The 26078-nt window shown below is 37.1% G+C and overlaps 1 protein-coding gene across 1 annotated transcript; it reads right to left on the bottom strand.

Annotated features, from left to right (window-relative positions):
* Nucleotides 1-15394: 15394 nt before the first annotated feature.
* LOC137950691 (pre-mRNA-splicing factor SLU7-like) lies at nt 15395-22039 on the bottom strand. Its single transcript, XM_068797290.1, has 11 exons — nt 21651-22039; nt 20852-20929; nt 20086-20249; nt 19876-19988; nt 18663-19076; nt 18369-18504; nt 17814-18113; nt 16355-16571; nt 16011-16114; nt 15790-15858; nt 15395-15671 (listed from the first exon to the last, which is right to left on the bottom strand). The coding sequence occupies exons 2-11, from the start codon at nt 20865-20867 to the stop codon at nt 15594-15596; spliced, it is 1611 nt and encodes a 536-aa protein (XP_068653391.1). The 5' UTR covers nt 20868-20929; nt 21651-22039; the 3' UTR covers nt 15395-15593.
* Nucleotides 22040-26078: the final 4039 nt, after the last annotated feature.

Below are 26078 nucleotides of genomic sequence, written 5' to 3'. Positions count from 1 at the left end.
AGCTATTGTGGCTCAAATCCTTCATGACTAAGTTGGGTTTCTTTATAGCTAAACCCATGCAGTTTCATTGTCATAATCAAGTTGCTATTCACATTTAAACTAATCCAGTGTTTAATGAAAGAACTAAGCATATTGAGATAGATTGTTACTATTACGACTTAGGAAGAGAATTAAGGGGTGAGAAGAAGGAGAAGATTTGTGGAGAGAAGGTTTAGGATGAGAAGAACAAAAGTGACAAATTTGGAGGAGAAAGAGGCTAGAAAATGAGGGTTGTGTTCAATACTACACACCCTCCCCCTTAACTTTTATTTATAGATGTCAAGAGTACATCAATTACAAGTACACCCTTCACCCTATAGAGAGTGAAGAAAAGAAAAAGAGCATAAGATATTTACAATAGTGCCACCTAAGCTTGTTTCTGACTTTCAACACTCCCCCCTCAAGCCGGTGGTGAAAAAATATCATATAACCCCCAACTGATTTCATGAACATATCAGCAAGTTATCTATGAGTTGAGACATATTTAAGTCTTATGATCCCTGCTTGAAATATTCTCTCACAAAATGACTGTCCACCTCGATGTGTTTTATTCTCTCATGAAATATTAGGTTGGAGGCAATTTTGTTTCTTACTTCTCCATGTAACAAAGTTGCCTTCAACTAGAGTACAATATCCTAAAGTAGATTTTCTATCATCTGGCGATCCAACCCAATCTGCATCGGGAAAAAAATCAATATAGAGATGACCATGACACTCATATAAGAGACCTTATCCTAGTGCCTTTTCAAGTACTTGAGAATCATCTCCAATGCCTGCCAATGAAACATTTGAGGTTTGTGTATATACTGATTGACAACACTGACTACAAAGAAAATATCTGGTCTAGTCATAGTGAGATAGATAACTTTGCTCGTTAGCCTCTGGTACTTCCCAACATTCACTTCTTCTCCCTAACTAGCACATAGTTTTGTATTTGCTTCCATGGGGGTATCAGTAGGGCGACATCCCATAATTCCAATTTCTTCTTGTAAGTCAAGAACATATTTCATCTATGATCAAATAATACCATGTTTGGACTGAAGCATCTCAATAGTGAGAAAATACTTAAGAAGTCTCAAGTCTTTCGTCTTCAATTTATTGCAAATCTTATTTTTTACTTCTGATGTTGTTAGAATCACTACCCGTCAAAATTATATCATCCACATATACAACATGTAGTACAACTCCTTATTCAATATGCTTGACAAATACAGAATGGTCCACAAAGCACCTTGTAAACCCAAATCGAATCATCGCTTGACTAAATTTGTCAAACCAGGCCTGTGGAGATTGTTTCAGACCATGTAATGATTTTGTAAAACGACACACCAACTCTTCCTCAACCACATATCCAGGTGATTGCTGCATAAAATTTCCTCCTTAATATCACCATTAAGGAAGACATTTTTTACAGCTAGCTGAAAGACAGACCATCAAGCATTAATAGCCAAAGATTAAAAGAGACGCATAGAGTTGAGCTTGGCGACTGGGGAAAATGTTTCCTCATCATTAATCTCTTAACATTGGGGGTAGCCTTTACCCTCAAGTCAGGTTTAAGGCGGGCCATCATGCCATCTGGATTTTTTTTAACAATGAAGACCCACTAACAGCCTACTTGCTTTTTTTCCAGAGGGTAAGGAAACAAGGCGTCAGGTTTGATTCTCGTAAAGAACTACCATTTCTTCATTTGAGGTTGCATTCCATCCTACATTCTGAAGGGCCTCTTGATAAAATTGAGGAATAGCAACAGAAGAAATGGAGGCAAGAAATTGACAACAAGATGGTGATAACCAATGGGTAGATAGAAAAATGAGCAATGGGATGAGAGGTAGAAGGTCAGGTGCATGCCCTAGGTTCTTTTCGAAGAACAATAAGTTGGGTATCAAATAAAAGACCAAAAATAGGGGGCGAGAAAGGAGAACTTACCTTAGAGGAATCTAGAGACTCCACATGTGTAGTGACGACCAATGCTTCAGGGTATATCAATACGGTCATGAGGTGTGAGCTCATCAACTGTCACAATATTATTGACGACAGAAAAACTAAGTGGAGCACCAATGGATGAATAAAAGGGTTGATCCTCAAAAAAATGTGACATTACTAGAAATAAACAATTTTTGAAGAGACGGATAGTAACAGACATATCCTTTTTGAGTACGAGAGTACCCCAAAAAATAAATTTAAGTGCCTTGGGGTCAAATTTACTAGTATGTGTGGAAGTCTTATGAACAAAATAGGTACACCCAAAAACTCTCAAAGGAAAAGAGAATAATTTATCACAAGAAAAAAGACAAGAATATGGTGTTTGTTGACCAAGTATTGAAAAAGGTAACTTGTTTATAAGATTAAAGGCGGTGAGAAGAGCATGGGGCCATTAGAAATGAGGCACATACATATGATGGAGTAGACCACGGGCAACATCAAGAAGGTGTTTATTTTTCCTTTCAGCCACACTATTTACTAGTGGTGTGTATACACAAGAGGTTTGATGAATGATGCCTTTGTCATAGAAAAAGGTTTGGAAGTCAAGAGATAGATATTTCTTGGCATTATTGGAGTCAATAATCTTTAAGGTATTGTTGAACAAGGTAGACAAAGTCTGTCTCTACTACTGAATTTATTCTACTTCAAAAGATTAACCGTTTGAGGACTTATACAAACAACTAGGTCATTCCTATTACTGCTACTTCTATAACATGTATGGGTTCAGCTGTTTCTTTATCCTAGGTTATTGACTCTAGGGCCTCTAAGCACTTGACAGGTAATGGTGCCCTCCTCAATCCTATAGCTCCTTGTTTACCTAAAAAAATTGTTTCTATAGCAAATGGATCCCAAACCAAGGTACATGGGGTGGGGTCCACATTTGCTACCCCTACTCTTCATTTAAAAGATGTCCTATTTTACTCTGAGTTTCCTCTAAACCTCTTGTCAATGAGTTAACTCACCAAAAAATTTAACTGCTCCATCACCTTTTATCCCACTTCGTGTGTACTTCAGGATCTAAAGACAAAGTAGGTTATTGGTGGAGGCCGTGAAAGAGGAGGGTTCTACTATCTTGATTCACCAGCACTAACAGCCACTACTAGTGCTCAACATACGACCCTTCAATATCATAATAGTTTAGGACATCCTTCCCTTCAGCCTCTCAAATGTATTATTCCAATATTACAGTTCATTTCCAGTCTTAATTGTGAAGATTGTAAAGTGAGTAAACACCAACGGAGTACTTATTCTCCTCGTTGTGAAACCAAGACTGTTGCCCCATTTTCTTGAGTTCATACTAATATATGGGGCCCTATGAACATTTATAATGTTTCTCGATCTAAGTATTTCATTACCTTTGTGGATGACTTCTCCCGAGCTACATGGTTGTTCCTATTAAAAGAGAGATCAAAAGACTTACCTCTTTTTAAGTGTTTTTGTGCCATCTAAGCATATTTATGATTTTCAACAGTTACTTTGTTAGTGAATAGTTGAAAGCCGGTGTGATATCTTTGTAGTACATCCCATCCAAGAATTAACTTGTAGACATCTTTACAAAGGTCATTGTTGAAAAATCCCTATCACCGACATGTTCAAAACTTGGAATCTATGATGTTTAATCACCAACTTGAGGGGGACTGTTAAAAAAGATAGTAGCATTATTTTTAATTAAGTGAATGAGTGGCATATGATGTAATTATGTAATAACTTAATTTCCTTTTCTTTACTCATGTATTTGGGTTTTTACCCTCACAAACTATAAATGAGGGATGAAGGGGAGAGTTCAAAATTGTGCTCTCATGATTCCCCTCTTGAAACCCTAGTTCTATCACACTCATCCCCCCCCCCCCCCCCTCTCTCTCTCCATTTTCCTCTTCTCCTCCTTAAACCTAGACATTCAAGTGATTGAACCCTAGAATTTAACAAACCCAAATCCTGGTCTTCGACCTATATGACTCGGACAAGGCACAAGGTCATACTGAACCCAATTCTATTGGCAGGTCCGATTTGGTTTTATAACGCCTAATACACACATGTTGGATTCCAGGTTATCCTTTTTTCTCAAGATCTCATGCCATCCTTGCTACATTTTTTTATTTTGATGATGGCAAAAGGAGGAAAAATAGTAAAACCAAAATGAAAATGAAGGTTTTATGTGAGGAGGACTAAGAGCAAGAGCAGCCAATTTAAATGCTAAAATTAATTTGATTATAGTATTAAAGTGAGGGAGTTATATTTTCAAGTATTAAATAAAACCACAAAGGGTATGTCGAAAAACAAATATGGAATAGTCTTACGTGACTCTCATGGAAGGAGCCTTATGGGAAGAAGTTTTAACTAAGGAGGACTTTTAGTATTAATAGTGTCAGAGCTAGGTGGTTTCGTCCACCACTAATGGGTTAGGTACTGGGCTTTCTGCACTTAACAAACTAGTCTTTTGGGTTGTATTGGCTAGGCGTTTGACATGGTATCAGAGTTGGGCACCAAGTTTCGCGTTCGAATCCCAGGTGAAACGATAGGGAACGGGAACGGTGGGTGTCAGAGCTAGGTGGTTCTATCCACCACTGATGGGTTAGGTACTTGGCTTTCTGCACTTAACAGACCGGTCTTTTGGGTTGTATTGGCTAGGCATTTGACAATTAGACCATTTATATTAGAGTTGTTTAATTATTCTAGGATTTATCTTTTAAGAGTTTCACTTTGATTGTAACGGGGATATGGATAGTTAAATTTAACTGAGATTACATGTATTTCCTCTATTATAAATAGAGATCCAACATTATTCAAAAAATAGAGACTATGTCAATGTGCGTCTCTATAGATACCCACATATTTCAAAAATAGAGATTGAACCACTAGTTAAAAAAATATTAGAAGCCAACATTAGTCTTTTGAGCCACAGTTCCTATTCATCTCTAGTGTTGCTTGTACAAAACAAGGATCGCATGTGGAGATTCCAAGCGGACTATAGAGCACTCAATTGATCACAAGTAAAGACAAGTTTTTAATCCCAATTATTAAAGAACTCCAAGATGAATTGTGAGGTGCTACTATTTTTTTATAAACTTGATCTCCGCTCTAGTTGTCACCAATCCACATGGCCCCTACTAATATTTAGAAGACAACCTTCCAAACACACGATGGACACTATGAATTTTTAGTCTTGCCTTTTGGTTTTAACCAATATTTGCTCCACCTCCTAGAGTTTGATGAATTTTGGCCTCTTACCAAATTTGAGGTGATTTGTTCTATTTTTCTTGGATGTATTATTGATATATATATATATATATATATATATATATATATATATATCACCCTAACAAGTAATTTTCTGTGAAGAAGTATTTATGACGTTTTGTGGGTTTCAAATATCCATGTAGAGTGAGTTCCTAGCTTGGGTAAAGTGGTCTTGTAAACGTACCGTCACTCCACAACGGGCATGACTCCTTCCAAGGCTATCTTTTATGGCAAAAACCTCCGTTCCTGAACTCATATTTACGTCGCACAACTCCCCTAAATGATTTGGAGCTGGTTTTACTAGATGGAGATGCCTTATTGCATTTTTTAATACAATATTACAATATTACAAGTGGTTTTACTAGATAGAGTAAGCCCATTCTCAAGAGTGAACAAATTGGCTGAGTTGAAAAGGTAATAAAAGAGTTGACTCTAATTATAGGAATAAAAAACATATGCAAAAGGAAGCTTACTGCATTCAAAAATTCAATTTCTAGTACTTCAAGAAATAGGAGACAAGCCCAAGGTGTGTAGAATCGACCACATGCTCCTATAGCTGCTCAGAGACAAAAAAAGGCAAAAAAATTAATTTAAAAGTCATTATAAGCAATGATTGAAAAGAAGTGGAGTCGAGCATATACACATATGGAGTCGAGTGTTAGAAAATTCACATTTCCTACTCTAATTTGGGTAACATATTTATTATGCAATTATATTTTCTATTTTTAATGGAATGGGTTGAAATTAAGTGATCTAATTTTGCTAAGCCCGTTAAGAAATGAGCCATGAATATGGGCCAATTGAGTAGATACCATAGGGAATTATGGGAACCCTAAATAAGGAGACATATTATGGTTATGGTCCCCAATATACTAAATCACACACAGTTTCCCTTCTCCCCATCCGGAAGAGAGATGAAGTTCCCATTGAGGAATAAGGAGATTTAGTTGAGGAAGACCACAACACCAATCATTCGTTCATATCATTCGTCAAAGAGATTCCGCAACAGAAAGACAAAATTTCTGGAATGGATTCTGGTATGTGTTCGATCCTAATATTCTGGCATGTTGTAAATTTTGGATTAGAATTTACTACTAATGTTTCACAACAAGTGGTATCAGAGCCAGATTCTGTTAGATTATTAGGATTTCTGGATTAATTCCGTGGAGAGCGATACGGAGAAGAAAAGTTTAATTTCTCCAATTCGTCTCGGGGTTGTGCGTCGGTCGGCGTCGTAGTGGAAAGACGGAGGCCGACGTCTGACGTTTGAGGCTCGCGCTACAGCATCCGCTGGGAAATGCTGCAGCGACCCCCCCCCCCCCCCCCCCCCCCCCTCTCCGCACATGGTTGCAGCATCCGTTGGGAAACGCTGCAACAACGTCCAGCGAGAAGAGAAGGCAACGGAAGAAGTCGCAGCGTCCGACACTGCAGCGACATCCGGTGGAAAAAAAAAACAAGGGGAGGCCACAACGGTGTGATGAAAGATGCGGTGGTTCCATTATTAATATATATGATGTTCCATTATTAATAGTATATAGATGCGCGCCTCAAGAATTTGTGATATAATTGTTTCCGGAATAATATGTAACCCAAGTAGAAGATTGTTAGGAAATTCACATTTCCTATTCTAATTTGGGTAACATATTTATTATGCAATTATATTTTCTATTTTTAATAAAATGGGCTGAAATTAAATGATCTAATTTTGTTAAGCCCATTAAAGAATGGGCCATGAATATGGGCCAATTGAATAGATACCATAGGGAATTATGGGAACCCTATATAAGCAGACATATTATGGTTTGTAAAACAGAGTAAGCTCAACCCAGGAACATCTTAACAGCAATCAAGAAGAAAGCCAACGCTGAACTTTATTTCAGTATAAAGTTGATTTCATCCCACCACACGCTCTTAGAAGAGCTTCAATGGCTTTTGGAGTTACAGAAGAAGAAACTAAAATAAAATGAACAGGGAAATAGGTATTACTCTGGATGCGATTTGTTGCTGAAGAACACCTCTATTTATAGGTGATTTGCAGCACTGAATCGAGGAAGACAACTGGGAGACAGCTACTGAAATAAGAGAAAGGAAGCTTCTTTTCTCTTCTGACGCCGATGGATGCCTCTATCCACTGCGACGGTCAGTACAGAGTGCACCTCTGTTTTTTGCTACTTCCATTAATTCCCGTTTCCACTTGAGTCCTTTTAATTTTTCGTTCATGCTTGGGTCTCCCATTCGTGACTAAGGGCATACCGTGGGCCGTTCATGCTTGGGTCTCCCGGACCCCGCCGCCAAGGGGGCCAGCCCCCTTGGACCCCGTCGGGGCTGACGCCCCGAACCCCGCCTTCATTTTACAATTTCTTCACAAATAACCATTGCAGTCACAATTTGACCTCATCAGCATCTAAGCCAAAATTGCTAACTAATTTACTCACTATCGACATTGGCGCTCCTCATAATTGGGGGTCAGTGAATACATTAGATTAGCAGTAATTCGTGAGAGGTGGGCATTTACACACTAATATGGTTATGATCCCCAATATACTAAATCACACACAGTTCCACTTCTCCCCATCCGGAAGAGAGACGAAGGTCCCATTGAGGAATAAGGAGATTTAGTTGAGAAAGATCATAATACCAATCATCCGTTCATATCATTCATCAGAGAGATTCCGCAATAGAAAGTCGAAATTTCTAGAATGGATTCAGGTATGTGTTTGATCCTAATATTCTAGCATGTTGTAAATTCTGGATTAGAATTTACTACTACTGTTTCACAACATCGAGCACACCAATATGTAGTCGAACACATGCACATGGAATCAAGCACACAAGCAATAAACCAAGCTCAAAAAAACTAATTTTTAAATCAAGCTTCTATAGAATCACAAGGAGTCGATCCAATACAATCATCTATAGGGAACAAGGTGTCAAATCCGAGTTATTGTAAGTATTGAATTAATGAAGGAGTCGACTACATCAAATGGATTCAATCCAAACTAAAATTGTTAACCAAGAAAGACTCGATCATTACAAAAAGGAGTCAACCCCTGTAGGAAACAAAACATATGGGGTTCAAATCAAACAGAGGATTCAACCCCAAATCAAAGGATCTGACCCCCAATCTACAAAAATGGAAATTCAAGATATTCCAAAGGCAATAACATTAGCTATAGGTCTTCAATTTATGTAAGTGACTTATCAAAAAGACAAGCAACACTAATAAAATTTATTAAATCTTTGTTTATATGTTTTATTGATTTTTTACAAGAGATAGGAACGAGCCTAATTTTCTATGATGGGTAGTTTTTTTTTTAACTTGGATTTTATCCTATAAATACCCATGTGCTTTCTATCCTTTAAATCAACTTCATCCATGAAATTTCTGAAGTCTCTCCGTCATATTCAAGTGGCTTCAATGGGCTTAAGTTTGAAATCTAATATTGAAGCATCAACTTAAAATTTTGAATAAAGTATTTGTGAATTTATTTTTACATCTCTTAGATATTTTCTCAAAGTGTTTGATGTTTTGATTATTATCTATTTGTTGTTAGTTTTCAAATCTAAACTTCTATTTTGATTAGCATCGGTTGGTTTTGTTTCTATATCTACTAAAAGTGTTGTTAATCTAATTGATAGTTTGACCTAGAAATTCTGGTGTAACTTTGTTATTGTTTTAAATTTTATATATGCCTGTTAAAGAGGCACTTAGTGAGCACATTGTAAAAAATTGTTTTTAAGTAGTTAAGAGTAGGTTGACTTGCTATAATTTATAAATCCTTTTTGGGTCTAGGTGTCTATGCCTAGAGTTGTTGATTGTAAGTCCCAAAGTGTTTGGGTAGGTGCTATAAATGAACCTTAGAGGTTCTAAGATGAATATAACTTTTGGCTTTTCATAGTGGATCTTTTAATTCTAAGATAAGAGTTCCTTAGGAGTGGAATAGAAATTTGAAATAGTGATTGTGAGTAATAAGTTTTGGTATAGTAGATGTGTTTGTATGAGTTTTGTTGAATTGTAATAAATCTTAGTAAACCTAGCTCAATTTTCCTGCATCTTTTACGGTTCACCCAATTTTTCATGTTTCTCAACTTAAGTTAAAGAAAGGCACCATGACAGAAGCTTCACCAACTCTTCCCCAATGCGTTTCAGGTGGACAATTAGTGTGTGAATTAGATCAAATTCTATAGAAGCCCAGGGTCCGAATGGCTAGATGCCTGATGACTAAAGTCTTGATCCGTTGGAAACACTTTCTAGTGGATGGTACCACTTGGGAGGACAAAAACTCATTCTGCCATACTTCTTAGATTTTGTTGAACCTTGAGGACAAGGTTCTCTCATGAAGGATGCATTGACATGTTTAATTTTATTTTTGCACTCATTTATGTCATTAAGTGGTTATTTTTCTAGTAGAAATTTATTATGTAAGGAGGCTTCTTTCATTGCTTCAATGATATAATTTGGGGACTTAATTGTAATAAAGGGGCAAATCTATAATTTGTTGAAGAAACAAAGGTTAGGAATCAAGGGTCTGGCGTACGGTAGACAGACTACCCAATTCCAAAATCTTTTGTTTTATTCGCATGACATAAGAGAAGTAGAGAAGTGGTCGAGTTATGTTTTCTTCTCATCTCCCATTCCTCAACTCAAAAATTCCCTGCGTTTGTGAGACCTTTGCAACCACTGGACCTAAGAAGAGCATTTCCTCATTGTCCTTGTACACAAGTCGAAAAATCAAGATGGGGAAGTCACCTAAGGGTGGCATTGAGTTGAGCCAAGCTCGAACATAAGAAATATTTTATTTTATTCGCATGACATAAGAGATGTAGAGAAGTGGCTGAGTTATCTTTTCTTTCTCATCTCTCGTTCCTCAACTCAGAAATTCCCTGCGTTTGTGAGTCCTTAGCAACCAATGGACCTAAGAAGAGCATTCCCTCCATGTCCTTGTACACAAGTCAAAAAATCAGGATGGGGAAGTCACCTAAGGGTGCATCGAGCTGAGCCAAACTCGAACATAAGAAATATTTTGTTTATTTGCATGACATAAGAGATATAGAGAAGTGGCCAAGTTATCTTTTCTTTCTCATCTCCCATTCCTCTAACTCAGAAATTCCCTACGTTTGTGAGACCTTAGCAACCAATGGACCTAAGAAGAGCATTCCCTCAATGTCCTTGTTCACAAGTTGAAAATCAGGATGGGGGAGTCTGTTATGGACTCAATAAGACTAAGTCATCTACTTTACTTTTATTATTTATGTTGATTTTAATTTTGAATTTTATTTATTTGTAATAAGACTTAAAGGTAGGGGTAGAATTGGGTTTTAATAACCCTAACCTATGTTGATGTTAATTACCCTATTTAAGGGGTAAGGATGGACAAATAAAGCAAGTTCGGAATTAGTATAAACTATGGTAATTTAGGTTCCTTCTAGGCTCCCTCTTCTAGGGTTCTTGGGGTGAACTCTCTTGGGGGTTTGCTGCATCCATTGGGGAGTCTTTGAGGAGATCTTGGAAAGAAAAGGAAGAGGAATTACCTTTCTCTTCCAAGCTACAAGAGAAGATCATCTCTTTCATGAAAATTCCAGAAAGGGAGAAGGGTTGGCGTGAGCAAACCAGGAAGGAGGACAAATTCTGGTGGCTGGATTGGTGTTGACGTCAAGAGGTATTTGCTAATCTTATTCCAAGCATTGAGATTAGATTTATGTTTCTCTTTTACGTAAGGAACCAGTGTTGCATGAAATTGGAAACCCTACCTTGACGTGAGCCATAAGAAAGGGGGTTCCACGTTGGGGCCTCAAGGAGCTTCCTTGACTAGCTGGGTTTGTTCATAATTAAGAAAAGGAAACTCTTTTTCAAGGGAAATGAATTCAGTAAAGGGAAAAGGGTTGTTCTTGAGTCATTACAGCAAGTAAAACCCTCTTGACGTGAATCATAAAAGAGGAGTTTCATATCTGAGTGCTGAAACAGTCCTTTAACTTGCTGGTTGCATCTATAATTGAAAAAAGGAAAATCCTTTTCAATCCTAACGTGAAAGGAGAAGTATAAGAGAGTTCTTTTCACAAAACGTGATAAGAAACCCTCAAACAGTGCTGGATTCATATTCAACTCACCGAGTTACTAGATCCATAGCTAGGGACCATAACAACTTGGTATCAGAGTAGGGTAACCTGGCAGAGAGAAGCACCAATGAATACTTTGAATTGTTTGAAAGAAAATTTGATACTGTCCTAGAGAGGTTCTCAAAAATTGATATCGATATGGAGACCTTGAAGGGAAGGATGGATAGCATAGAGAATGGTCTAACTACTGGCAAGAAATTTGTTGCATTGGAGGAAAAGTTCACTCTCAGTTTGGAAACCTTAAAAGGAAGGATGGATAACGTGGAGACTGGTCTGAGCACTAGCAAAAACCCAATTCTGGGAAACCATTCGCAGATCAGAGGGGGAGATGAGTTTACTAGACACACGAGTTTCTCGGGTCAGCAAGGACCCTTCATTCAGGGGGGACACCTCAACCAGGGGGGAGGCACTGTACCCCTCATTCCAGATCAGAGAGGAGGGGACAATTCGTATAACAGAGGGGAAAATGAATTTCCAAGGCGCACGAGTTTCTCGGGACAGCAAAGACCCCTCATTCCGGGGGGGCACTTCTACCAGGGGAAGGACTGTTTCGAGGTAGACTAAAATGGAATTCCCTACTTATAATGGGTCAGAAGACCCTTTGACATGGTTGTATCGATGCGAAAAAAATTTTAGCCATCAGTGAGTCCCAACCTATGACTGAGTCAACGTAGCTGTTTTCCACTTACTAGGGGAAGCACAACTTTGGTACCAGCTAGTTGAGGTTGATAGCGAGGTGGTAGATTGGGATGAATTTAAGCGACTGTGTTCTCTCCGTTTTGGTCCTCCGGCTTACAGTAACCCTTTGGGAGATTTGGTTTTACTATGCCAAATTGGGGCCGTGGAGCAATATCAAAAATTGTTCCAGGAAAAATTAGCACGAACCAGCAGTATGGTACAAGTGGATCAACAAGTTGTGCTATTTACAGCAGGACTGACGGAGGCCTTGAAGCTTAAGGTGGAGCTCTATGCACCTGTTGACTTATCCAGTGCTATGAATATAGCTCGTGCTTTAGAACTGTGACAGCAGGCACAGCACAAATGACCTCCATGGTCAGGGGAGCGCATTCCTCCGAGAAACAACTCGGGTATTTCTTTGATAGGGAATCCGAGATCTAGTCATCCTACAACTCCTTATATAAAAAAATTGACAAGTGCTGAGATGGCGGAACGGTGGGCTAAGAATCTATGTTACAACTGTGATGAACCATATTGGGTTGGGCATCAGTGCAAAAGATTGTTTTTTATCGATAAGGTTGAAGATGAGGATATCGAGGTGACAGAGGATATGATTGAGGAAGAACCACCGGACATCTCCCTGCATGCCATTACTGGGCAGTAATCGGCCACAACTACTCAAAATGGGAGCGGCTCGACAACTTCCACCAGGTCTACCCAGCTTTCGAGCTTGAGGTCAAGCTCGATCTCCAAGGGTGGCATTGAGCTAAGCCAAGCTCGGAGCTACATATGTTCAAGCTTGACTTGATTTGAATACTTCAAGTTCAGCCTCGAGCCTAAAAAATTTAACCCAGTTTGAGTTTGAGTTCCAAACTTACATTGAAAACTAACAAAATAAATAAATAAAATATCATGATGAAATTAATACCATTGAACTGCAAGCTATCACATAGGAGTCGAAGACTTTTCAATGGATCATACTAATGTATAATAACCAATTTAATAAACCTTAAATAAAAAGGAAACACCTCCATCAATAGTGTGTACTCAATTGGCAAACAACAAAATTAGATGTTGAGGGACCCTAAGGGCTAAACGATCAATCATCTTTGAGGTTTTAGGTAAATAAGAGCAATTATCAACCAAATAAAAAAGGAATTGACTATAGCAATTAGAGTAAATGGTATTTTCAAAAAAAAAAAAAAACGTCTAAGCTGTCGAGTCTTATTTCAAGTTTGAGTTCGAGCCGAGCTCAAGTAAAAACTGAACTAAGCCGAGTTCAAACAGTTTGGTTTGTAAATCGGTTTGGCTTGGTGACACCCCTAAAGTCACCGTTGAAAGGAGGAGTAAAACTACTCGAGTTCTTAATCAGATTATAATAAATGGATTTAAGGAAAGAAAGCTCTGTAGACAAGTATATTAACTTGATGGCTGAAAACTATTCAAAATTCAAACCTGAATTTGTTGTGTTTAGTATTTGTTTTGTTATCCATGAGCTCGGATTCTGAAAATCGTATACCAAGGACCCCTTTAACAAAGGAAATACTTGGCTAGACTGGAAAGTGAGACGCCCAGACAAAGATGTTAAACACTACATCTGGGTCTCCTGCCTTTCAAGCTATCCTGGAATCTCCATTCACAGCTTGCTGGAAAAGAAAAGCCACTGCGGTCCACATAGAGCAAAAGCAAGACGAAAGAGAAAGTACAGCAGGAAGCACTACCGGCCCTACTTGGTAACTTGGGCGCTAAGCTGCCTTTGGTAAAAAAACCACACAGCGTGGGTCGTCTCCAGCCGAAAGGCGAAGGGAAAAAGAAGCTTCATGAACGAAAACACCCATGTCATCCTCACTATCTCATTATCTCCACTTTTCTTGTATATACTTTTAATATTCAAATTATTTGCTGGTCATTTAAGCCACCATTTTTTAGATTTGATGCCTGATTTGTTCATGATATTAACGGTCTAAATTTCTTCCTTTTTTTTTAATCGTAATTGTTGATGCTGAGAACTGGAAAGCCTTTGTTATGGACTAGTGATTGGTCCCACAAGACAAAAAATAATACAGTAAACTCGCTTCTGAAACTGGTAAAGCAGTAAACAGTAGCTGCGCAGAATTTAAGAGCTACTCGGTCCTCCTCTGCGAACGCAAAACGGGTCTCTCTCCCTCTCTCTGTCGCCAATAGTTGCTAGATCTGTTGATGTCTTGCTTGAGCGTGGGAAAGAAGCTTTCACCCGCTGGAAAGGCGTGGAAGGGCTTCGTCTCCTCTCTCCAAACCAATCTTTGCAAACTCTCACACTCCAAAACCATCAAACACGCCAAGAAACGACTCGACACCATTGTCCGGCGTTCGACAAAATCCATGCCTCACCTGAGAAGGAAGAAACTGCGGAGACTGAGTGGATGGTGCACTGTTCCAGGAACTCAGTGCCATCTTCTCTTCCATCGTAGCTTCAAGCCCGTGTACGTCGACCAGATATTTGCCAGTACTGTCGCGGTGTCAGACCAAGTAATGGAGACATCCGCCGCCAAGGGGGGACGCGGAGGAGGACAGGAGGAGCAAAAAAAACAAGATCCCATGCTGTGGGATGTGGACGAACGAGGTGAGAAGTTTATTTCTGATTTCCGCAAGGAAATGATCCTCCAGAGAGAAAGATCTTTGGACGAGTACCAGGAGATGATCGCCCGCAGCGCCTAGTCTCTTTCAAATTCGTCTCCCTTTTTTAGTTTTTTGGGTTCTTTGCGTTCAAACTTCAAAACAGTATATTTTGCTGTGGGGATTGGATTGGATTGGATTGGATGTATGATGCATCTATTTACATTGTAATGGTGTGTAAAGGTTAATTATATTTTTTATTATATTTGATCATAATTTTTTGTTTCATTATGTTAAATCAAGCCGTACAATCCAGAAGAAGAATAGAGACCGGAGGAAGACCAAGTGCTATTGGATCGAAGCAAAATGTGATGACAACAAATTGAGTTCGAGTTGGATTGAGTTTTAGGATATCTAACTCTTGCCTTGCCACCTCTTTAGCCCATAGTAAGGGGTTCAAATTTTGTATAAATTTTAGAACAAGTTATCTATTTACTTGAGAGAGTTTCAAAAGGTATTCCTTAACAAATAAGTCTCATTTTCCACCCAATTAAGTGCTTTTGTTCAGTGTGGCAGACCAAATTCGCGTTACAATTATGATTATTATGAGCAACAATGGTGCATATACAATAGAGGCGTATGGGACCGGCACCAGAATTATTTATGAGCCTGATCCTGCACTTCCAACTGGACCATTTCTATCTCCCATTGCTCACAACTTCTATCATCTAGCGCATTCGCTCTCTAGCCAGTTCAATCAGCTATTGCTTATAAAAATATTACTAATCAAACATAGCAAAGAAATCAACAACATTAACAATTGATTTCCAGTACAAAAACACTAGTTCTTGGCGAACTCTTATCAAGTGATTAGCGTGGACAAAGGCATGGTATGTACAGTAAACATCGAGAGTTCCGATCTCAGCCACACAGGCAGTGAGTGCTCAGTGAAGAAACTCTTTCATTGGGTCATCGTGATGGACTCTCTTCATTCTGTAGGCCTCCATATCCTCAGCAGTCACCTACACACAGAAAAAACATTATTATATCACAAATCAACCAGTCATCAAATTTCAAACAAGCGGCACAAGCAGCAGTAAAGAATACCACTTTCTCAACTATCTATGTTAAGAACTGTACCTCAACATTCCATTTCACGTTGTACTTCCTCTTTCTTTCATCTCTCTCTTCCCTCTTTCTCTCATCCTCCTGAAAATTCAATAGGAATTCACATCTCAAAATTCAATCCAACAAAGAAAAGAACCAGCACTAAAAAGATCATTGCACTCCTCAGTTGGGTATTGAAAACCAGGCTTTGCAAGCATCTTCTTGAGGGAATTACACAGAAGAAATTATTTTACCTTCTTCAGTGCCTCTGCAAGTAAATTCTCGTCCAGAACCAAGTCTTCAGGCACATCTGTTCCCCAAGTTGCAGGCCTTTTATCTTCCAAGGGAGCAGAAGTCTCTGTATGGAATATGTGTTAATGGACATAAACAAATAAATAAATAAATAACCAGAGGATTTTTCTTAATAGTACTATGAATTACATTAGAGCCCATTTAGATGAATTTTTAAACAAATAATTAAACAGTACCCAAATAATAGTAATATAAGAGCAATCGGCATAGAAATAATTCAAGGTGAGGTCAAACAGTTCTTTTCTGAGCAAATAATCCAATAAACTGATAAATAATGTTGCATTACCTTCTATGGCTTCTTTGCGAGCTAAATTCGATTTCATCAAATCTGTGGCCGCTTCAGCAGCCTCAATACCAGCAGAACCAGTACAGTAGCTGTTACGAATCATTTGTCTGCAGCACTTATATCCCCATTGGTGATCCTTCCACCATGACCCCCAAACACTTGTATGATTATTTATATAAACGTCTTCTTCAAACTTGCTCCTTGGAAGAGCAGTCTCCTGAAAATGTAAAATGAGTGAAATACTGAATAAATAAAGATTTGGGTATACAATACCAAAGATATTTTTGTACATCTGCAAATTATAAAATATTCAAGTGTAATAATCTGTTTTGCTTTTAGAGAAATGAATTTACCATTTCTGTTAGTAACAATGAGAAAGAGATCTTATTAAAGAGAAGTTTCCAAAGGAAGAGCACATTAAAAAAAAAAAAAACTTATAAGTGTAGCACATAGAAATTACAGACATTAAAGTCAACAAAAACTACAAGAGCTACATATTAACACTAAGAAAAGACAAACAAGGAAGCTGGAGACTACAACCATTAATAAGGTGTTGGCAGTTACTCCCAGTCCTAGCCAAACACTCTCTCACTGCATTGAGAGGAACAGAGCAGAGTGAACTGGGAAGGTGGGAATCCACCTCCTATCCCCTCCTCTCCATCACAAAGATAGCAAGGAAGGTCGGGGATCCACCTGTCTCCTGAATAAACCTAACAATTTCTCCGTTTTTTTCTTTTTTTCTAAACTGGTAAAGTAAGTCCACTAAGAAGAGTAAATAATATAGAACTCTCCAAGTGGGGCATATAGCACACAAGAGGGGAAAATGAAAAACCCAGAGGCTATCAAAACAAAAACATGTATGAATTGTTGCTTAAACTTTTAAAGTGAAAAAACAATTTACACTTCTAAGTCGAGCAAGGACACTGGAAAAGATGTAGACAAGGGAGTGGTCATTGACTGAATGTGTTCAGTGATGCTAAGGTAAATAAAGAATTTGATAAAATTATTATAAAGAATATTATATTCTGTAGGAAGAAAAGAGCAGTGAGAATACAAAACCTACCATTTTTTTCTAGCAGAAAGCATAGTTAAAAGTATTTTACCTACTTTGCACCCTAGAAAGTAAAATGTGCTTTCCAGTAGGGATTTATCAAACTCTTTATCTACTTTAGGGCTCCACAGAAGTGTTCATTTGGATCTTATGTGCCTTTTTTTGCAGTGTCATTCACATGCAGATTCCTGACCCTATTTCCTCTCAATATGTAAATTACAAGTGAGAGCTATCTGTGAAGACATATCCAGATTCTTCTCAGGCATTCATATTCAGATTATTCTTGAGAATTGTTCCACATATTCTCAATCAGTCAACCATCTCAACAACAACAATAATAATAATTCCATATAAAACAGTAAAGCCAGTGAAAGCAAAGAAAGAATGACCAGTGATTGTAGACAGTACCTGTCCCTTAATGATTCTACCAGCACGATCATATTCGACTTCTTTCTCACTTTGCCCCAGGAGAAGTTCTCTAGGAAGTTGTTCATCAGAAGCTGCATTCCCGTACTTCTCCATAATTGTATCTTTCATTTTGGACTTCAATTTTTCCTTGATAACTTTATAATTCTTGTACAGAAGTTCAGCTTGAGAAGGAGCTGCTTGCATGTGAATGTCTTGCCCCTTCTCAAATGCTTCCCAAGAATGGATATTGAGTTGTTTAAATTCCAGTGCTTGCCCACTAACTCTGTACTGGTTATCACCCTGAGAAAAAGAAGTGATAAGTCAACAAAAAGAAAATCAACACGTTTTAATGGACAATAAAAACTGAAGTGAAAAAAGTTCTGATAAGGAGGCAATAAACAGTTAAAATCGATTTTAAATAACTAAAATAAAAAGTATTTTTTGAAAGATAATAAATAATAAACATGGAAAATCAAAATGAAGTAAAATCATCATATTAACAACAAAAGGCCATTTATCAAAAGAAAGAATATAAAAGTCCTGCAAGGAACTTACTTCATAGAATTTCTCATTTGGATCCATATCTGGAAGAGGATCTTCACGCATAGACCGGGTCTTTGGATCATAATGCGCAGAATTCACATCAAGATTCAGCAAATATTTTGCTGTATCTTCTCGAATTCGCAAGTTTCTGGAGAAAATTACAACATGTTTCAATCACTAACAGTACCACAACTTAATCTGAGAAGCAAACGTTATCTTACTAAAGCAAATAAAAAAAGTTAGTTTACGAAAGATGAAAGGGATTTAGAAGAAAAGATTCATGAGAATGAAATTCTAGAAAAATACCTGACTGTTCCTGTGCTTCCACCACCAGTGGTGCGCACACGTTTTTCCACTTTTGCAAAGTCCATTTGTTTACTCTCATCAACCTTAGCTTCATCTACCTTCAATGCATCCTCATCATCCTCTACATCACTAACTTCACCTTCCCCATCTTGATTGTTGTTTTTTTCCTCCAATTTTTTCAGTTGTTGTTCTTTCAAGTACTTCCTTCTGGCCTCATCTCTTACTTCATATCTCTCAATTACACGAGCATATGCAGCTGCATCATAACCATTCCAGCGATCACGTTTGCCATCATAATCCAACTCAAAGGTTTCTATCTTTTCATCGGGTGCAATGTGCTTATTGGTCCACTTGGCTCCTATCTTACGCGGCCTTTCCATGCATGACTTAGTATCATGCGTCATTGCCCCACAGCTGTGGCATGGAAACAACACTTGTTAAGACAAAAATGATAACAAAGTAAAACTAAGGATAACAAATTTATTCCAAAAGATAAAAGAATGGGCAAGAACAAAAGGAGATGCAATGCATCAGAAAAGACTTTTCCAATACAATTCGCAGAAACCACAATAGGGACAGTTTTCAAACAAGTTAGGTTTGTAAAGAGGTATCGGCCACAAAAAAATGAAACAAGAAATTCACTAACAGCCACTCAAAGAAAGCATTCCCTTTCTTCTAGCTACAGGGCAATATGCCCACAGTCACCAAACTCAATACTCTTTATATCCCAGATTTTTTTATAAATGTTCATTACGCACATACACAACTCCACCCCTTCCCAATTGAGGCTTTAACCCAAGACCTAACACTAGTTAACTCCTCCATGTGGTTAGTCATGCAAAGGCCCAAGATACAAGACATTCCAGGTTATGATTTGAAATGAAGACCACAGAAAGTGAATCTATCAGAGTTTATCAATAACCGAAGGGATGCAACAACTTGTAAAACTTTGTGGCCGTGAAAGACACAAATATGTGCATGGAAGTATCAGAGCTCGTTAGAATCAACTGTGACTGTAGGCAAGGGTTTTAAAGTTCCTTGTTCACCTCATATAAGTCTAAGAAGGCAATAGATAAAATCTAAGTAGGTAAAGCAATAGACTCTCAGACAATAGATCAAAAAGCTATTCTAAATTAGAAAAAAGATACACCAAACTTTCTCAAACTTGAATCCATAATCCTTATTTTTTAAAAATAATCTTATAAATACTCACTTTTCGCAAGCACCCTTCCTGTATTTGTCAGCCTGATAAATTTTTGCACCACGATCATACCATGCCTTTGTGTAATTTGGATCTGATTTCCATTTTCTTTGATGTTTCAAACTCTTTAAGAGAAAAAACAGAGAAAATACAATGATCAGCACATGAACCCTTGAAGTTTGCAGTCAAATGCACAAAGAGATATGAAGCAACAGCAGTTACCGGCCTCTCCGCATTGAGATACCAAGGGGCAGAAGACATATACTGAGGGATATGAGGATTAATCTCTTTTCCATCTTCGTCAACTTCAGCTGGTGCAAGACCAGCTTTACGTGCTTCTTCCAATTCCAATTGCTTGCGATGGTCCTCTCGTGATTTAAATGCCACTGCAATACCCATGCTCAGTGAACCAAAGACAAGATGCATAAAAAATAATAGAAAAACAAAAGGTCAATTTTATATCTTTCTAAATACTGTTTCTAGCATAATTTCCTGTCAGAATTGTTTCTAGAAGCTACTGCCAGTTTTCATGTAAAAAAGAATAAGGTCAGGCATACAAATTTCAGAAAAACGAAAAGTAAGAATGTATCCATAATTCAGCACAAGAGAGTGGACAAACAACTGTTTTAAAAAATCATTGCCAAGATAATTAGTTTATTGAAATAAGGCAGAAAATAGGACTTACATCTAAATATTTTCATTAAGAAACTTAGTAAATTATACAGGAATAGTGAGTTAGAAAAAAATAAAAAAATAAAGACACAAAATAGTGAAAACAGACAATCATATCTGTCCTGATATTTCTACTCAACCACATCACCACTAGGCCCATTAATATGAGCATCATCACATTTGCCATAACATTCACTGAGATATCATTAACTCATTTCCCTAAAGTTTCCAAATGATAAAAAATAAGAATCTAGGTCAAGGAATGAAGCACTATAAACCTGAAATGTAATGTAAACACCAATGCCAAATGACTTACTCGAAGCTGTCGCCATTATTAGATGCCAATCGTATACCACAATCCAAAGAGATACAAGTCAGCAAGTGTGAGATTTGCCTGTTAAGAAAATAAGTCCAAGATAAAGAGATTGATAGCAGAAACAGAAAAAACTGACATATATAAAAAAGGACAAGGAACCCAACTAGAAATCCGTGCAAGGCAATGATATTCAACAACATTCTAAAACATTTCAAAATTAATTAAACTAATTCCATTGCAGATGCACTAAACAATACAAAAACACACACATCAAGTCCAAATTCACCGAAAACCCCTGGTAGAGCCCCATATGACTTCACAGTCACTATGAACTGTACCTCATCAGTGATGGGGGTTGGGTTTCGTTGGCTAATGGACGCCCGTATAGGCGACTCAGCCTTGTTTGAACTAGACTAAACCCTAAACCCTATCACCCCATACTCTAAACCCTAACCGAGAACCCTAAAAAAATTAAAAAGAACCATAAACCATAATTCCAGAACCTAAACCCTTTATCCTAGACCTTAAAAACACTACAAGCCCTAAACCCTATCATCCGAAAAACACAGAACCCTAAAATTTTTTTATAAAATCCTAAACCTTAAACCCTTAAATACCATGAACCATACCCTAAATACACTAAACCCTAATATAAACCCGAACTTAAACCCTATCAAGACGAAATTGAACCCTAAATCCCACAATTATGCAACAATCAATACAAATTACGCATACATAAATTAAATTTAAATAAAATACAACACCAAATTAATTGAAAAAAAGTAGGGTTTAGGCTTACCTTCGGAAATTTGGGGAAAATCGAAGTAGAATCAAAGAAATCGACACCGAAATGTCGAAAATCGAAATCGAAAGGGGGAATTCGAAGGAAATCGCAGGAAATCGAGAGATCTTTTAGGGGAAAAGAGAGCAGCGACAGGGAAAAGCGAGCGGGAGGCCGAGAGAGAGAGCGAGTGCGAGAGAGAGAGGGAGGCCGAGAAGATGTTCGCAGCGAGAGGGAGAAGGGAGATAGAGACCTAGAGGGAGAAAAAAATCTCAGAAGAAGAGACGAGAGAAGAGGGAGACCGAGAGAGCGACGAGTGCCAGAGAAACAGAAAAAAAATAATTTCGATGGTGTGGTTCGACGCGTCTGCCTATGCTGATGCCAGTTTTTTTTCATCGTGAGGTTGGGATTCCATCCCTTGTAACTTTTTTGGCCCTTCGTGTAGCGTGAAAATCTTTTCCATCGTGAGGTTGGGATTCCATCCCCTTTATTCTTGTTATGCTTCATTAGGGGACCCGGTTTTATTTTTGGTAAGTCTTGTAAATCTTTGTCAGGTCAAGTTCTACGGATCCGAATCCGACGCGACCCAAAAATCCCTGTTTCATGTTTTTTATAAACACGACCCTAACCCGATTTTGGGATCCAGGATGGTGTTCAGGTTCAAGTTTTCATAAACACGACCCTAACCCGACCCATAGTCACCCCGCTGCTTTATGCTTATTCTTTTAAACTAGAAGTATTTCACCGTTCAAAAAAAAAAAAAAAAAATTACACTTTGTTCTTAGTATTAATTACCAAAAGGTACAAAATAAGAGCAAATCATGAGGCCTCAAATGGAAACAAAAAGACAATTATCTTGAACCACCACATGTTTGAGAATAACTACATCTCTAATGGATTTGACATTGGGTAACTTTGTCTTGCTTTGTGAATAAAAAAGTTACCAAAAGGGAAAGATTGTGAACATGTATCCATCACCTTCGTTGTACATACATAATCTGCACTCAAGAATTTTCTATTAATCTAAGATCGGAAAACTTGAATATACTTACATCCAATGCACAACAATGTGTTCTTAATATCATCATAATCATTGAGTAATTAGAAAATAAACAAAAAAAATAACTAAGTAATAGAGTTTGCATTATAATTCCGTTTAAAGAAAAATTAGGTGATTGAGTGTGATGTTCCATCAAGGTAGTCCAAAAAAAAAAAAAAAAAAAAGTTGTGCTCTTCATAGATCAGTGATATGTAAGACTCACTCCATTTAAATTTTCAAAAGAAAATAATGGCTCTAGGCATCTCAAAGTCAGTGGGCAAGCACATTAAAAGGTTTTTACATAAATGACTAGTGCACATTGATTAGATTCATTTAGATTTTCAAACCTGTAATTGGATTGTTAGAAAAAGGCATTTAGGGGTATTTTGCTTATTTTTTCCTCTAAGATATTTTAGTCATTTTACCCTCCAGTCGTATTTTGGTCATTTTACCACTTCAATGGTTTTTTTTTTTTTATGTAAACTTGTTTTGCGTATTAAATTATATCAATGGTTAAATTTTCATATATATAGGATGTGTAGTTAGGGAGATATAAGGAAATTAAGATTTATTAAGTGCATAGGGGCATTTTTATAATTTGCCGCTCAAAACACTTATTTAAGGAGTCTTGGAATTCTTCTATAGTTCCCAAGGACACCACTTAGACTGTTCAAAAATCTCTTATTCTCTTTTGTCCTTTTCTCTGTCAATTTTCTCCTCTTCCTTCTCCCAACTTTTGATTTTTACATGGTATCAAAGTAGTAGATCGTTGTTGGGAGCATTCTACTGCAGATTCTTGCCATTTTTTAAAAGGAGAACCTGCTAGAAGGAGAAAAACTACAGGTTTTTTATCTTGGTTCATCAAAGTTAAGTTTTGTTCTCTTTTTCTCTACCATAACCTTAGGGTTATTGGTCTTTATGAATTATTGAAGGATTTTGTACACTTTGATTGCCCTAATTGGGTTCCTAATTGGATTTTTTGAGATCTACATCACCTAACCCAGTGTTGGATGTCTGCATCATCACCCAATTAATGATTTCAGCCCTAATTGTTACTACTTTTGCATGATATTGGTTGAAATACTTGTGAATCATTGATTATTGGATTGTTAAAGTGTGCATATCTTATTTCTTTGTACTAACCCTAATTTTATGAATGAGACCCACCTTAGTGATAAATTTGAAAATTGTCTGGAAGATTAAATTGGTTATTGTGTGATCATATATCAGTACTATGGCTGAGACAGGAGAAATTTATACCTCGGCTAGAGGATTCTAGGTTTGATGGAAAGGATATTATCATGATTACTTCAAAAAAGTTGACAGGGTTTAATTATTTTAATCGGGCTAAGTCTGTCAAAATATATCTTTAAGGGTAGAAAGAAGTTGAAGTTTATTCGAAAAGATCCCCTAGTGCCTCCAAATGATGATTGGGAGGCAGAGGACATTCAAGTAATGACCTGGATTGTCAATAGTATTGATTCTACTCTTCGAAATCATGTGATGAATTAGATGACAAGGACTATATGGCTATCTATAGAACCTTTATATGCACAAGAGAGTAATCCCTCTCATGTTTATGAGCTATATATTGACTTTTTTTGGTTGAAAAGAGGAAATCAAACTGTTACAGAGTATTATAGTGTATTTCTATGCATATCATCCGTTTACTATGGATGAGAATGAGTTGAGAAAACAGCAAAATTAGTTGCTTGTTGCAAAAAAAATTGCATGGTTTGGGTACTGAATTTGATGCTATTAAAGCCAAGATGTTAGCTTTAAATCAAATTCAGATGAATTTTAATAGGTTTGACGCAAACTTGGTCTTTTTGATAAACCAGTTGCAAGTTTCTAATTTAATGGAACTTGTTTTCCTAATTGTATGAGTTTTCTTTTCTTTATCCAAGAATGTAACTAATGCCAACTCTCAATTTTGTGGCCATCACAACTCGATGGTTAACCAGTTTCGGACGATTAGTTGGAGTTATAGTTGATCACTCTTGGTATTTACAAGTTTGTATCTCTTTCAGCAATCTTGTGTGTGCCTTCTTATTCCTGCAATCACCCCAACAATAACCATGTTTGAAAATAGACAGAAATGTGTAGTTCATAGATGGCACTAAAAGATGGTTAATGCAATATACAGATACATTAGAGGTTGAATACAAAATGCACGCTTTCCTTGTAGTATGAATGACATAATTTTTTTTGCAACATCCTATCAGACATAAATCAGCTATTAAGAATAATGTATAGGAAATCCCAGATGATTAACATTGACCAGACAAAGCTTAAATTATATGATTGTTGTAATAAAATGCAATGCTAAAAATCACCAGCTTCCATATCCATATGGAAACCAAATAAAAGCTTCGAGAATGAAGTGCAAGAAGCCAAAATTATTAAGTTAAACGTAATGGAAAAAAGTTACATCAAAGACAAACTCCCATTCTTGGAGGTTCGTAAAATAAGTATCACCAGATCTCTTCAATGACAATATAAAAAAGAGAAATAGAAGTCATAATTTTTAAACCATGGCTCTTAAGAATTTGGTAATTGCTAATATTCTCTCATTTTGTTAGCTTTGTTTTACATTTCTACTTCTTGCTTCTATACAAAATTTCTTTGGTTTAATTTCACACTTATCATACCACTGTGGTGGAGGTTGGCAGGGCAGGCTTAGTGCAACTATTGGATTTTCAAAATAGGGGTTTAACGTTGCTTTTATAAAAAAAAACACCTTTTGATTTAGCTGTATACTGTTGCTAAACAAGTATGAAGTTCAAGAAGTCCCAATCCAATGTCAATACCTTTATAAAATTACTAACACCACACATTGCTTTCTTTGTTTCCTCTGTAAATCAACTAGCTCATATGCAATAAAATACTAAGTCAAGAATTTGTTTTCCATCAATGAAGAATTGGCTTCTAGGCTTTGTTCATCCAATAGTTTAAAAAAATTAATTTGGTTTACAAACACTAAGAAGTCACAATATACATAACCGGTACTGGCCTCACTACCCCAAACCACTATCTGAAACCAACAAAATAAAAGAGAAAAAATAGAGTGTTACTATTGTTGGCCGAGGTGGTTTCTCAAAAGGGGGACCAATTGAGATATTTCAAATTAAAATCTTAATGTTCAAAATAAAAATTAAAGCAAGTATAGTGTCAGAGTACAAATATGAACCCAAAGATATTTTATTATCGATGCTCCCCTTATTGGTATTCACCGGGTAAGAACATTTGTATAAGAAATTCCACTATTAAACTATATTTTTTGAAAATTACATAAAAGAGATTTCGGCTCTCTTTTAAGGATTGCGTATGCAAATCTCCCTTGAGATTATGGTTAGATTCTAACTCTAGTAAAAATAATTATCTAGATTATAGGTTCTAGATCAACC

The sequence above is a fragment of the Aristolochia californica genome, unplaced genomic scaffold (assembly GCF_029961685.1).
Source record: "Aristolochia californica isolate CCGP_79_NKW_82.1479 unplaced genomic scaffold, dmAriCali1.0.hap1 SCAF_1, whole genome shotgun sequence".
Lineage (NCBI taxonomy): Eukaryota > Viridiplantae > Streptophyta > Magnoliopsida > Piperales > Aristolochiaceae > Aristolochia > Aristolochia californica.
Note: the sequence above shows the minus strand (reverse complement) of the source record. Positions and strands in the feature narration are given on the sequence as shown.